The sequence below is a fragment of the Acyrthosiphon pisum genome, chromosome A1 (genome assembly GCF_005508785.2).
Source record: "Acyrthosiphon pisum isolate AL4f chromosome A1, pea_aphid_22Mar2018_4r6ur, whole genome shotgun sequence".
NCBI lineage: Eukaryota > Metazoa > Arthropoda > Insecta > Hemiptera > Aphididae > Acyrthosiphon > Acyrthosiphon pisum.
This window is the reverse complement of record NC_042494.1, coordinates 164,594,832-164,611,597: the sequence shown is the minus strand read 5'-3', so window position 1 is coordinate 164,611,597 and position 16,766 is coordinate 164,594,832. Positions and strand designations below refer to the sequence as shown.

At 25.9% G+C, this 16,766-nt stretch overlaps 1 protein-coding gene across 1 annotated transcript in view; it reads left to right on the top strand.

Annotated features, from left to right (window-relative positions):
- The window catches only part of LOC100167974 (hypoxia-inducible factor 1-alpha), a 53,726-nt gene that overhangs the window by 12,557 nt on the left and 24,403 nt on the right, over window positions 1–16,766 (top strand). Inside the window, exons 2-7 of the mRNA XM_008187875.3 lie at window positions 8,341–8,528; window positions 9,863–10,017; window positions 10,216–10,389; window positions 13,008–13,297; window positions 16,227–16,333; window positions 16,404–16,551. Coding sequence (XP_008186097.1) covers window positions 8,341–8,528; window positions 9,863–10,017; window positions 10,216–10,389; window positions 13,008–13,297; window positions 16,227–16,333; window positions 16,404–16,551 — 1,062 coding nt within the window. The remainder of the gene's footprint in view (window positions 1–8,340; window positions 8,529–9,862; window positions 10,018–10,215; window positions 10,390–13,007; window positions 13,298–16,226; window positions 16,334–16,403; window positions 16,552–16,766) is intronic.

The window sequence follows — 16,766 nt, the reverse complement described above, 5'->3', positions numbered from 1 at the left end:
TAAAAATGATATTGCACATCCAAAGCTCCTTTTTATGTGGTGAAAATTTCGTTTCTTAGTTATGCCTGTAGCCTTTCGGTTCTTTTCCGCGCTAAACAGTTTTTGCTATGTTTTACATTTGTAAGACGGAAACAACACTTGCGGCATCTTGTTAATAGATAAGCAACTGGTTCTTTAGATAATTATTTTAAACCTTCCTACTATACTAAAATTATTAAATACAAATTGTATGTCTAAGGATCACTGTTAGTACATAAAACAATGTACCTATTATTGTTTTGTTTCTATTTTTTAGTTAAAACCCCGGTAAAAACTAGATATGCAGGGTAACGTCTAAGCTAATGGCCAGCTAATTTTTAGTTAGTTCCTCCATGCAAGATTATGAAAACTAAAATTATGGAGTCTATAATGGTCCAATAAATTTTTATATTGCTGGGGTATAATATTAATCTAATAACATTATGTTTCTCAATTAGCAATTGCGTTACCTGTGATAAATCTTAAAATGACATAGGTAACCATGTAGTTACGCCAGTAAAACATACATTATTTATCATGGTTGTTTGAATTACAATAATAATATGACTGTTTCATTGTAGACAAAATAATGTGAATCCACTCCATAGCTCATATAATTCATTAAATAATAGTAACCGAATCGAATTGGTTAACGATGGTAAATTAAATGCTATCCCACGCTTTGATGAATTCGCTTCTACATTCTTTAGTCTATGCTATTAAGGGGATCGGCGGCGGACAATTTTTAAGGAGTTCGAAACAGGCAATTTTTAAATTACGAGCATTTAGGTCTTGTAAATGTGTGCCTAATAAGTGATCATTAGTGTGTGTGTAATAGTAATAGTGAAAGGCTCATGTACAAGTTGCAGCTTCGGCGTTTAGTACATGAACGGTGAACAATTTATGCTAATTTGTATGTACTTTTTGTCCATCCAACCGATCAACATAATAATGCGATAATATTCCAGAAAACTGATCTAAATTCGTTATTATGTCTACTTGAAATAGGTCAGTCCACAGATTTAAATTCCTAATATCAACGTTTGGAAATTCCGAAATTTCAAAATATTTGGTATGCGATTTATGTAAAAATTAATATTACGTATAAGAAATTAATTTGAAAATTAATGTGCTGCATTGGTTTTAAATAAGGATTTTTTTTACAAATATTAAATGTTGATAAATAATATTCAAATCATGAATATATAGTATAATAGTATTATGACAGTAGTACGTGTCAATCGTTATTAATATGACATTTATGGGGTACTCAGTAAAGTAATTTATTAGTAGATGAAAGTCAATTCAAAATAGTTATAGTATATAGTTACAACTGTACGCTGTACGTTTCAAGACAACCACTTATGAATAAATATGCGTTATGATATGGTTTGATTGGCTAAAAAACCTATATAGTTACTATAAAAGTTTAGTACAAAAATATTTTATTAAAAATGTATTGATTGAGTTGTTTTGTTCTATCTTAATAGTTAATATTTAGTTATTAGTAATTACCTATTTTACTGTATAAACAAAATAAAATATTCAAATAGTACATATCTTATGGTTATAGGCGTATTATTTTTGTATCATTTAAAAAAACTAAAATTTAGATGCGTATATAAATCAAACATAATATATTAATATAATATACCTACGTAATTAGAAATTTCATGATAAGGTTGTTGGCACAAATATTCAAAACGTATACATATGTCAAAACATATTTAAAAAATGTTTTGATAAATATGCTTATTAGAACATAAACGACCTTTTGATGATTTATGTACACTATTTTATAATCTGAAAATCTCAATTGTATTATCTATTTACCTAGGTATATATTTAAAAATTAGGTTACGTCATATTCATTTCCTGATTTTTCAAATGATTGATAAAGAATATAATATATAAAAAATTGAATAGACGTGAATACGTGATCAATACCTACTAATCCTTCAAAAGTACATATGTTATTGTCGAGTATAGATAGAATTTGATAAATTTAAATCTGAAGACTAATATATATATATATATATATATAGGTACCTACCTATATTTACTGCTATTGACCTCTTGTAGACACGTTGTAGTGTTGCTAATCTAAAAATGTATTATAGCTATTGCCTATTAGTTAAATTGTTTTTATATATGAATTGATATTTTTTGTATGCACGATATATTAACCTGGATTGTTAATACTGAATCCAGTATTATTTTTATAATTTTTTAATAAAATATTTTTATTTACCCAATACCCATAATTTTACCTTCGTCCAACTTTAACCGTCAGGAAGACAATTTTACTAGTTTTTCAGTTAGGTGTTTAGGTTTATTAGGTGTGTTCTGTATATCACTCTTCCTAACAATTAAATGTATTATGGACACCGGTACATTCGTTGATGTATTTTGTAGCTATACTATGTATCCCGTGAAGAAGTGACCTGCAGCCGGCGTCTTAATGTGATACCATTCCATTAATTTCGAAAAAAAAACTCTTTAAAGGGGTGTCAAACTTTTTATTTTTTTAGTGATGGGCAATTCAAACTTTTTTTAACATAACTGAATCTACCGCACATTTTCTGACGTATTCTTAAATCTTTTCAACTTTTTATCTTTATTTTTTTATTTTAAAGCTATTTTACCTAGCTATCAACTAACATAATCAATCATGCCTGCAGAAATGTACAAATTATTATTATTTTCAATTAAAAAGTAAAAAAGTTGGCAAAAATTAGCATTTTTAAAAGGAAATCGCGTATAAATAACTCCACATAACGCCGTATTTACTACAGTTTTTATTTTTATTTTATTTTTCTATAAAATTAAACTTTTTTTAAATTTAATAAAAATAATTTGTATATTTCTGGTTTGATTGTATATGTTAGTTGATTGTTGATACCACAGAAAAATAGCTTTAAAATAAAAAAAATAAATAAAAAATTAGTAAATCAAACCATATTTTGATGTTTGTTGATTATTTTTGGATAAAATACTTACAGTTTTTCTTATTATTAAGAAAATATAAGGTGAATGTTTTCGTTTTTTATTAGCATATTAGCATCATATTTCCTTTTCCCTTATTTTTAATATAAAAATCCGGACCCATACTTATGACATAAGGTTTTCGCTATTTATATAGATTTGTACTATTGAAATCTATTAACTACTGCAGCATTCGTGTGGTTTTTCTTTTTTCTTGTGTTTATTTGTTTATTATGATTTATATCTGTGAACACATTTTAGAGTATTGGGGCATAAAAATAGTAACATTAGTAGTTAAACAACATTATTTCAACCATTTTTGATACATAATGTGTGTTATTAAATTTTAATGCATAATATTCTAGTTAATTTTCATGTAGCGATTATATATTTGTAATGCTCCAAAGTGTATATATCTATATTATATCAGATGTGTACCGAAACCTATATAGGTACGTGTGGTGTATTATTATATCCATTTGTTTTGATTAACAAAAAATAACTAAATATCTTTAAAATCTGTTGGAAGTTCTATATATCTACTTACTAAGTTAAAAAAAATATATCGGTTATTTTTCGGTTAAGTTTAGGTAAGTATTACTTTCAATATTTATTCGGTTTTTTGAAAAAAATGATTTACTTATCATTTATTTAACGCTGTTTTAATCATAATTTCTGTTATTAATAAGTCAATGCCTCGTATAGTTACCTATTTTACAAGTAAAATATTGTGTGCGTGATAAAATTGTATCTTCATACTTCAATAAGCACGTGCAGACCGAAACAATATTATATTTATTTTGTATCAGTACCGCTACGGCACTGCCTGCAAGTTTTAATAAAAACATCAAGTATGTGTGAATAAATCTGGGATCTAATTTATTGCAACATGTAGGCGTTGTACTTAAACATAAATAATAATTAAGTAGGTATAAATTGAATCTAAATGTTTATTACAATCAAAATTGGAAAAATAATATAAAAGTATGTGTTAACTGTATGCATATTGTAAAAAATTAAGATTGTATTAAAATGTTGTTGATAACTAATTTTTTGTTGCTATATTATTATATATTTATTTAATTATTTATAAATAGATTTATCTATACAATTCATATAGATTGTGATTATACATGAATGATTTTTCTGTGTTTAACTTGAATGCGGATATAATGAAACAAGTACAGTGAAACCTTCCCTAACGGACATTTCCCAATAATGGATACCTCCGAATAGCGGAAATTTTCTTGGGAACCAACTACAAACGTTCTACAGTATGAACCCTCTAAATAGTGGACACCTCTGAATAAGTCATTTTGTATTTATTATTTAATAATGTATAATAATTAAACGGTTTAAACTGGAGGAAATTATTAAATTTTATAATTTATATAAGTGTGCTAGGCGGTACTAGCGATATCCACTTACTATATTTTGTAGGAGTTAACACTATTTGTTGTAGGAGTTAACACTATCTATTGTAGGAGTCAACACTATCTTTTGTAGGAGTTAACACTATGTCTATGTAGGAGATTACTTACATTTGTAGTTTACCATTCCCCCTGAATAATGGACAGAATTTCAGTGACCAATAGTGTCCGGCATATACCTTAATACCTTATACTATTAGACAAGAACTGTGTATAACAACATTATTACGAGCGGCGTTACAACATCTCGCAGTGATGTAGCCTATCTATATATCTATATTATATATTACCCTAGGTACCAGCATATTGAGTAATCGAGTAATCAAAAACCCTCTATGTTGTTACGCTTTCCATACATGTATTGCTTGTATAGTACTTATTATAGTATAAAGTCTATGGTGACCGGTATTTAGAGGTTTCACTGTATTTTAAAACTACAAATACAGATAAATATTCTATAAAATAATCACTCTTATTGGCATGTCTTTGTTAAGAGTTAATACTTCGATATTTGGTTATGAGTTATTGTGACCTATATTTTCGAAATTTACAATAATTTGTTCGTATAAAACATTATTTAATATGGGTATTTTGTTCTATTAGCTTATGAATCATTGACATAAGTATACCTAGATTTTATTTTAAATTAATAATTATAATTTAACGGGTTTTTATAATTATGTATCGAAAATATTTCGTATAATTTATAATATTATGTTGTACACTTTTACCATTATCGGAAATTAGTTAACATCATAATACAATTACTTATAAATATTTATTGCTTTTACAGATTATGCCTACCTAAGTCCCATCTTACAAAAGACATTTTTATTTAGGCTATTAAAACTTAATTTCAATGTTTTGCAAAATTCCTTATGTGAACCGTAAATTATTTAACATGAAGATAATTTCGAATTTCGAATTTTTAAATAACTTATTTAATTTTAACCTTCTATAATTAATCCTCTACGTATTAGACATAAGTTTTATTTTGATATTTTTAGACTAAAAAGATAATGCTTAGGTATATAGGTTGTACGTGTTATTACTTATAAATTATAATTCGTATTATACGTTATCGTATATCGACCTGTGGATGAGTAACTCCTCTTAGAGTTAGTAACTAAATAAATTATTTTATACTTTAATTATATATATATATAAAAGGTTACGTTAAATAGGATTTATCGTCTTCGTAAGTTATATTATACCAGCTAACCCCGTGCACTTCGTTGCTCGTTAAATGTACCAACTCTATATGACCTAAACTTTGTTCAATTCGTTATTTAATATTTGGTGGATGGCGTTCAAAACGTATCTCAACTTTTTCGTTGCTCGTAGTAAAAATTCTGATTCGCAGCAGTATATTATCAGGTAGACAATCTACCTGCGGTAGATCGCGGACCCCGTGCTGTTTGTACGTAAAGGTATGATTTCAATCTAGAGTATCAATGTTATACCAAGTTTTTCGTTTTGTTTGTTGGACAAACATCGTGACACGGGATTTTCATAATGGTATAAGATGGCTGACCCGGTAATGCTATTGCCGTATATTTGAAACAATTATAAAATATTTTTGGCCATGAGTAAAACATTCTTTTCGTAGGTTATCCCTACTAATTCTAAGGTTTGGTAAAATAATTTTTGATATCGGTTCAGTATTTCCAGAGATTACTTTTAACAACGGTAACTAACAACTCCTCTTTATATAATAAAGTATAGAGTATAGAAGTATATTTATATATTAGGTATATTGACAAAAAAAATAATACAAATCAACAACCATGTCCGATTACCAATAGCAACCAATATATAATACACTATTGCGCCACTGTTGTATTTTTTACATCTTTACATTTTCCTAAAATTTTCTTTCGTAAAAACCTTATCCTGGAAATTCTTAAAAAAAATTTGAGCCAAATCGGTCCGGCCGTTCTCAGTTGATGAATTGTTATACATTTTGGTTCCATTTTTATATATAGGTATAGAAGATTATATTGCAGTGAATACGAATACGAATAATATATCTATAACCTAGTAGTTAACTTTAATTTACCTGTATGAAAAATATATTTATTTTATGATGAAAGTATGAGTATTGAGTATTGTTAAAAATATTTTGATCTTTTTCAATATGTTGCATGTTATCTATAAGCTTAACGTAAATATTATAATATTGCTGTAAATTGCTATGTACCTATTGAAAAAGTACTTAGTCCTCTAAAAAGTTAAAAAAAAATAAACAATACAATATAATATAATATTTATACTCCGTGTAAATACTGTTGTGGATGTATAATAAACATACAGACAACAAACATAAATTACATAATAATTAGCAGGTTTTATACATCTGTTTTTAAATATGTTTTTATAATTGCAATATATTTTAGTAGTTATCTCTTCGACTTACTTTCAACGTATAACAACAACCTTCAATATATTCCAATGCGATTCGTATTTTGGAGAGTAGGTAGGTTATGAGTATAGGTCATTATCATTCGACTGTTTTTTTATTTTAGTTATTGTTTTGAATTGATCATAAAACAACATGTATACATGGTAAATTAATGTATTGTATAGGTACTTAGTTGTATATTATTAATAACTAAGAAGTTTGTAATTTGTATACACATGGTCACGTGTTTTCTAAAGTTGTAACTTGATATTTAATAATATGATTTGATGTTAGGTATAGTATTTTCCATTAAAACCAATAAATAGTTTCTTGTTGAATATAATATCAATAAAAAGTTGCTCTGTACAATGTACATAGTAGATTCCGAGTGAGTTGTCATTGAGTGGGTTACTGTTTCCGTAGTAATGGATGTGTTAAATTTGGATTGTAATATAATATAAAACGATTTTAAAAACGATTCTGAACGTAGACTGACAGCCTATATATTCCTAAGGATATTTTATATGATTACCTTTAGGCTATATTTATATTAGTAGTACCTACCTCCTACTACCTACTGTAGGTTTAGATTATTTTTGCCTTGAACAAATCTAATATATTATATTATAATTATTAACATAATAATATTTTGTTTAATATTAATAAAGTAAGTAGCTGTTTTTAATTTAGGTTCGTAGTACAAATAGTTTGAAACTAGTCTAAATATTTTGAAAGTGTCACTGTATATAGAAAATAACAATAACGGCGAATGGTTTCAGGGCCCTTGATTGATATTTTTTTAATTACAATAAAATAAAGGTTGTTATATTTCGTTTAAATATCTAATTTTGTCAAATTTTAACTTAAATATGTATAAAAATAATTGTGCATACCTATGTTGTTTTGATAGTTTTTTAACTTATGAGGAACCTTGTATTAAATTCTTAAGTCTTATAAGTTATAAGTTTTACTATTAAAAATGTTCCGTAATTTTTTTTTGTTTTAAGTATCCGATTATTTTGAAAAATGCTGGTTAATAACCTTATGAAAATAACCTAACCTAACCTCTCTACCACCTAGAACCAATTTGCTACCAGAAATCACCTTCAGTATTGAAAAAAAAAATGCTGGTATAAAAAGCGTCTTCAGACACAAGAAAAACATTGTTAAACCATACATTCACCGCTTTGTTCACAATGTAAAATATAAAATGGTTTAAAAACAATTAATATTGTCACTCAATAGTTATAAGTAGGTACTGATTTTATTCAACTAAAATTATGACATTAGTATAATGCATAATATAAAAATATTTTATATAATACACTATTCGTGACATGCTTACGGTGTATTTTCTATATTTAACTATTATGGACCTACAGTATGATGTGATATTAGAAAATTTGATTTTTTTATCATCTTATATCTGTCCTCCGTTTAATTGTAAAGTTGACAGCTAATATAAATACCTAGCTAATAGCTTGTTACAATGTTTACGTTTTACAGAAATTCCGAGAGACGAAAAGAAAAATCAAGAGATGCGGCTCGATCTAGACGTAGTAAAGAAACCGAGATATTTACAGATCTCGGATCAGCATTACCTTTACCAGCATCCGTTATTAGTCAGCTAGATAAAGCAACTGTTATGCGATTGACTATTGCATCTTTCAAAATTATGGACGCTTTATCATCAAGTAATTATAATTTGAAATTATATTATGTAATTGTAATAACTAATCATAAGTACCTAAAGGATAGTTATGATAAATTACAGTGTCGCTAAGATATTGAAATAAAATAATATAGTAAATTAAAACAATCTTAAACCAATTTTATGAATTCTAGAATAATAGCGCTATATAATTTTTATTCCATACATTTTTTATTTTTATCTTAAGTATGTAAAGGTCTTAACTGCACACAAACTAAAAATGCTCATTAAATAGGTGCCTACAACCTAAGTATTCTGCCCAAAACTTATATTATAATCCGAGTGCAGCATAACCAAAAAACGTTCAACGCATCACCAATTATTTTATTTTATTATATTTTAATATACATTGAATGTAGGTACTTATCATTTTTATTTAATTCAATATTTTTATCGTAGACTAAAGGTTAAGTAGGTACCTTATATTATTACTGAATAATTTATTATGATTTAATGTACTAAAACTTGAAACTATCATAATTTGCATTCATAACCAACAAATTAAACATTTAAAAATCAATATTCCACGTTTGCGAAATATGTCAAAATAATATGATAACTTGGATATATATTTTCAATACCTATTTTAATAAATATTTGAAAAATTAAAATATTAGTTTCAGTTCGAGGCCTTCTTGATTTTCATTCTTGTATCGAGTAATTCTTAATTTAATAGATATAATAGTCGTATAATTGATTTACATATGCGTTTTTACTTTTAAATTTTAATATATTATTATGTATTACTTATTCTTGTTATTAATTTTCTTATACTTTTATAATTTATAACTATACAATTCTTAGGTCCTTCCATATAATATATCATATTTATACTATTATTATAGTTGAGTAAATTTATTCATAGGTTTAATAGGTTTATTACACTTTGTAAATTTGTAATTAATTTGTACCTTAATATTATATAACTATTTGAATAAAATAAAATGTAATTATAGAATAATTTTTTATACTTTTATTTTATTTCTTTAAAATGAAACGCGGTTTTTACTGTATCTTCTATTAAATTATTATTGTAACGTGATACTCATATTTAACAAAATAAACGTTTGAATGATTTACAGTTATTTCCTTAAAAAAACAACAGTCCAAAAATATGCTTTATTGTGAAATATTTTAACGTATGGGGTCAGAGAGAAATCCTGTTAGCCTTGGGAGTTGGAGTAGACCTGAAATAGGCTTTAGCCGTTCAGTTAAATTATACAATTTTTTTTAAAAATCTATTGTTATAATTTTAGTTATGTATTTATGAAGAAAATATATTTATGTATATATATTCATTTTATTATGAATTTTTAGCAAATATTGATGTAAAACCCGATGAAAAAGATTGCCCTCCAAATATGAGTGGGATATGCAACAAAGCATTGGATGGCATTGTCTTAATTACTACGGCTGATGGAGATATAATATTCATATCAGAAAATATTTCAAGTTACTTAGGATTATCACAGGTATCTTCTACTATATTTTAAAACGATGGTGTAAAATTTAATTTTATATGCGTGAACTGAGAATACTCGTTCACTCGTTTACATCATTGCATATTTGCATATTGTACAATGTTTATTATTTATTTGTATAGTGATTTTATTCTGAGAAAAATATAATTTGTGTTTAACTACAAATTTGCGTCACATGTTTTTTTTTAGATTGATTTGATCGGACAGTCAATTTATGAATTTGCCCATCTTTGTGACCAAGCCGAATTGAAAGACATTTTAACCAGCAAAGACATAGGTGAACAAAAGTCGTTTTTTGTTCGAATGAAATGTACTCTGACCAATAAAGGGCGCAATGTAAATTTGAAATCAGCATCATATAAGGCATGTATTTTAATATTAATATGGTTAATACGATAACTAGACTTTATAGGAAAATATAATGCGTTGATGTTTATATATTTACCTACACGATGTTATGAAATTAATTGTGCGCTTTTAAACAATACAATCAATAACATTATTATACTACACGGTACAAAGTCAGGCTCTCACCTATTTTACAACCCGTCTTAAGAGAACGTCGCACCCACATGTGTTGTCTCCGTCTTGCTCACGTACGGCATAGCACATTTTCATTCCCTATAGGTTCAATAGGGCATTATCAGTTTTGATATCCGAGTGAATTTTTAATTTTATCAAACTTTTAAGTAACAACATTATCTGTGTTCTCTTGTTGGTTATTTGCGATATATTTAATTTTTAATAGAGCTACGAGTTTGTAAAATATTAATATTATATATTATAATAGGTCAATTCACTCTAATATCAAAACATTCAAAACTGACTATAACGAACGAAAATTGGCCATGTCCTACGTGTGTAAGACGGAGACAGCACTTGCGGGTGCGACGTCCTCTTAACATGTTAAAACGTTTCTCAGAAATCTGAAACGCGTGACTGACATGTATAATGTATAATTACCGAGTATAATAAATAGTTAACGGCGAAATAGTGAATTCGACATAAATCATCCACTTTTATATCTCGACACAACACAATAAATACCTGTTTGTCAAGATAATTTTTCTTGCAAATAATTAATTATTTTAACCGAATTCAATTGGTATTCTTAGAATTAAACACAACTTAATTTTAGTAACCTATAATTATTTAGTATAAGCGTAGGTATTTTGATATGTCGTATATGTGAAGTGCCCAACTTTCTTTACTTATTTAAACAAAATCACGTATACCACGACTGTACAGCATTTAAGTTTAAAATTTTACATATAGACCATGGTTATATGACCATGGTATATCACATTGTGTCTTAAAATAAACCATTTATCATACATTTTTAATTTTATAATAAATTCCATGCCGATTATTTACAAGCATGGTGCATTTTAAAACACCTATCTTCAAATATTAATAAATGTAAGCTTATGCGGTATTATTTAATAAAAAATCCAATTAAATTTCATTATTATGTATCTGATTCTCAAATAGACCTCATTTCAGACTATAAAGATCTAGGAATAATTTTTGATAGTAAATTAAATTTCACCTTACACTCAGAAATGATAAGAAATGAGGCTTGCTCAATTTAGGTTTCATAAACATGATTAAACGTACGTGTAGAACTTTTTCAAACCCTCGCCCTCTAAAAATACGTTATTGTTCTCTAGTTCGTTCTAGCTTTAGAATACTGCTCCGTAGAGACAGTCGTTTACTGCTTGCATTCAAAATACTTACACAAATTATTAACGGGTACCATTGGCTGCCCAAAAACGTTAGATTTGATTCGTTTTGGAATAAATAGCCTCCATATTAGAAGCTCCTTACCATTTTATCCAATTTTTTCAAACAAAAAGTATATTTTAAATTCCCCAGCTAACATTTTAATGAACGCAGGTTATACTTATATTTTTGATTATATTTAATAATATTACCTAACACATTGTCATATTAAAATTAAGTTGAAACTTTTGTTATATATATAGTATTACTGTAAATTGTATATTGTACACAACTTATTTTATGTAATATAATACTAATTGTCCGTATAAATTAATTAAAATAAGATAAAAAAAATATTAATTAAAACTATAATGTTAAAAGTTCAGCATGTCTTAGTAAATTAATTTATTGTATGAATAAATTTTATTTACCTATATTTAAAATCATTGTCCTATAATTTATGACAGATCTTAATAGTTTTATTTTGTAAATTACTTTTTACGCGACAGTTTGCTATGTGGCCTCGATTAACTAATTTAATTTAGCAGTATTCTGGAATATATTTTGTTATATTTTGTACCTATTTATTTTAATGCCTTTATAATATTTTACTACCTACTTGACTTGATGTTATAATTTGAATATTGTATTTATTATGATACACACTGAGACATTCACTGCACACTTTGCTGTATGACACAATGTTTGTAACATTTTTTCAATCGTATTATTTGTTAAAAAAAATCAATATATATATTTTATAGAGTTATTTTTCTCATACAATATCTACTGCCTAATATAATAAATACATAAATATAAAAACAATTAAAATTAAAAGCCTACAAAAAAAATCAGAGGATTATTCTTAACATTTCAAAAATGTGTGTCATTTCTAAAAACATTCAGAATAAGTACTACACGTTTTGTGATTTTTACGTGCTTAAAGTTATTCAAGCCTAGTTTTTTGATAAAAAGTATCTACGTGATCTATCAAACCAGTTACTATCAAAGTATAGGTACATTTTCAATAACCGTATTAATTTATAATATTTAAATTTGGTTAAAAGTCAGTTAAAAATTCCTTTTTACATACTATAATATACACACATAGATATTTACAATTTATTAGATTTCAATTTTACCATTATTTATTCAATATTCTGTAGATTTTCAAATACCTAGCTTAATTTTAGAATACCTACAAAAAATGTGTATCTATTATTATTTTACATTTAATAATAAGTTTTAATACTTTTTAGGTGCTGCATTTTACGGGACATTCAGTTATCAATACGTGTGCCAAAATAAAATCATCAGTTTTATCAGATGGAGAATCTGATTCAGACTATGAATCAGATAAAAAAACAGATTCTGATAGTAAATCTAACAATAGTGATTTAAAGTTTGAAAAATCTCCATCTCATATATTTGTGTCTATTGCTGAACCAATACCACATCCTGCAAATATTGAGATACCATTGTATAAACAGAGCAAGATTTTTTTCAGCAAGCATTCATTGGATATGAAATATATAATAGCCGATGATGTGTAAGTTATAAAAATACATTGTTCAAACTATGTAATTAGTGTTTTAAACTGTAGTCATAAAATATGTATTACTTTTTGTTATATGATGTGTGTGTTTTTTTTTATTATTATTATTATTTTTTTTTGTGTGTGTACACAATAATTGGTCAAAATAATGCTACTATTTTCAACTTCAGTATCTTTTTCGATGGGATAGTGAATCTAGTTGGTACATTGGGGAGGAGGTCAAAATTTAAAATTCCTACTAATTTTCAAAAGCGCACGAAAAAAAAAAATAAGGAAAACGGGATTTATTACACAAAAACGAATTGGTTTCAATTGGCGTGTACCTCTTATAAAAATTACCTTAGGTATTTGAAATTTACATTAAATGTTTATATTATCATTTCTTATAATTGATAAAATTATATCAAAATATTTTAACTCATTTTAAGCTGTTTACAAACATTTTTAATATTATATTTTTAGTTTTTTTCCTATAATTGTCAATAAAATTTTATTCGTTTGTCAATAAGTTTGAAAATTTAGTAAAAGGATTCTGATATATTGTTACAACAGCAGTTGAAAAATATCCATAAGTTTAAAAATTCATAAGCACAACTTTTTTTTATAAGTATTTAAAGTTCTAATTTTGAAAACATTTATCAAAATCTCGAAAATTAACAATTATTGTAATTTATAAATTATAAAATGTTCAATTTTTATAGTTAAGAATTGAAAATTTAAAACAAAGATTCTCATAAATACCTAGTTCATTTTGTAACCAAAAAATCTAAAAAATATATAAACAGTTATTTTTTATAGACATTTTAAATGCAAATTTGGACGAAACTACTTATTAAAACCAAGAATAGAGGTTTTAGGTGGTAATTATATTGTTGGAATTAAAAATATTATTCGTGGATATATAAAACTTGAGTTTATTATTATATTTTATGTACACAATGGCATTTTTAAATAGAATTTTTTTTGGCAAAAATTAATTTAATCTACTGTAGTAGATACTAATGCCTAATACTAAAATTATAGGCTAATAGACAGTCTTCGCTCAGAATTATTTTTCGTATGCAATGATTTTATACATTGTATTCAAATTTAACACGATCCATTACAGTGACACACCTGTAACTTTCTGTACAGCTGAGCAACTTCCACATACCCACTTTTTTTTTTTAAAGATATTAAATAATAGCATTTTGTTAATAATAAATTTCAGAAATAATAAATGTTATTATTTATTAATCATGTTAAACAAATTTAAGTACATTTTTTTTTTAAATATAATTATAACGCATTCAAAAGAACTAAATTCAATAATTTTATTCTTTTGTATTTGTAAATATATAACAATTTTTAAAAAACCTTTTCTGTGAGAAATAGTTTTTTTTTAAATTAAAGATTATATATTTTTGTTTGTACATGGCATTGAAAGAAAACAATGATTAGGCAATCTAGAATAGTTTTATAAAACATAATATTAATTCTTAAAATAGTTAAAACATTTTATTTTTACTTACTAATTATACTAATTATTGATATTTACTATTTTTTTTTTGGGATGTTCTAAATTATTAATTACTTTAATCGTCACATTTAAATTAATTGTCTATTTTTAAAATTTAAAGATAATTATTGTAGCAGTCTTAAAATGTAATTTGTTTTAGTTATTGTAATTTTTGCCCAACTAATAAAAAGTATATTATGTAATGAAATTATTAATGATATAATATACATTTTTAAAAGTTATACAATATATTTTTAAATGCAGGAATTCAAAATTCTCATTCCAACCCCCTCATTTCAAACCTTGCCACTTTCACAATTCCTGGGAACCCTCTCAGGAGGCTCAGAAGGAAATGGTGTATACCCCGGCCCACGAGAGTCCATACGTAAACCGCGCATTCATATAGTAATACGTGACGTCTGTTTTCTCCCACCATGATGCCATTCCCACTATTCGGCAACGTGCCGATGCGCAGTGACGGACGCGTTCTGACATATGGACTCTCGTGGGCCAGAGTATAGAGATCTTCTCAATGAGTAAAAAAAAAAAAAAAATTATCAAGTAAGGGTAGTGTAACCACTGGGTGACTCCTCCCATCACGTTTTTTTCATGTAAATATTTTATATTGTTTTTTTTCTAATATCACATATTCTTATTGTTCCTAAAGGAACAGATTGTATATACCTTATAAAATTATAAAAAAAAAAAAAAAAATGCAGGAATTAAATAGATAGTTAAAACATTTTCTAATAATTCCGTTTAGTTAATAAAAATAACAGTACTATCTGTATTTTAAAATGTTGTATTGAAATATATCTTACAAAATATATACATCTGGATCAACAAAATAAACTTTTTAATGAATTTTATTAAAAATATACAGTATTTTTAGAATTTAACTTTAAAATATCTAATTTATTTATTTAAAATAATGAAGTGTACCTAGTTTGACCATCGGTTTTGATTTTATTATTGCTTGTATTGATATTCATGAATATTTTAATTTAAAACATGTTATTTATATCATGATGAGATAATTTTCTATTTTTTTTTACGATAAACATTAGTTGTTATTGTTTAATAATTTTCGATTGAAACTTGTGTTGCTTATTGGGCTAACATCTTCATAATTATTTAATGTTTTAAAAAATATTAATTTTTGTTTTATTATTTCATAACTTTTAATCTCAAAGTTAATTTTAAAAACCACATTTAAAGTAGATAAATATATTATTAATCAATATCAACAAAAAATATTAATTCTAAGTATTTTCCATATTTTAATTAAGTTTTTGATCAACATTAAATAAAAAAATATTATTATATTATAGGTATGCTATATTATAGAAGATATAATTTTAAATAATTCGGATTAAAAGTATATGACTAAGAATAATTATAAAAATTATTGTTTTGTATTTTTAGTATAACAAACTATGTGGGTTATGAACCAGATTCATTAGTTGGAAAGTCTGTGTTCGATTATTACCATGCTCAAGATTGTAATTCGGTTGAAAAAAGTTTTAAAATATGTGAGTATGATACTTATACATTAAATATTTATTCAAAGTATTTAATTAATAAAATAATACTTTTTCACAGTATTCGAAAAAGGACAGGTAGAGACAAACAAGTACCGATTTTTGTCAAAAGGAGGTGGTTATGTTTGGATAATTACACAAGCTACTATATTAAATGATCACAAGGGTCTAAAACCTGAGAGCATTATGTGTATTAATTACGTTATCAGGTAAGATGTCTTATGCTCATATATAATGGGGGACTGGCTATGGTCTGCTAGTTAGCTGTATAATTGTATAATATATGTTTTGAGCAAGTTTCCTTGATCAAATAACACAAACACAATAGAAACATTCCACAAAAATAGGTTTTAACATTAAAAGATAACTACTTTCTATTTATGTTGATGACTACAAAATTTGTAGTAATATTTAGCAAATACTG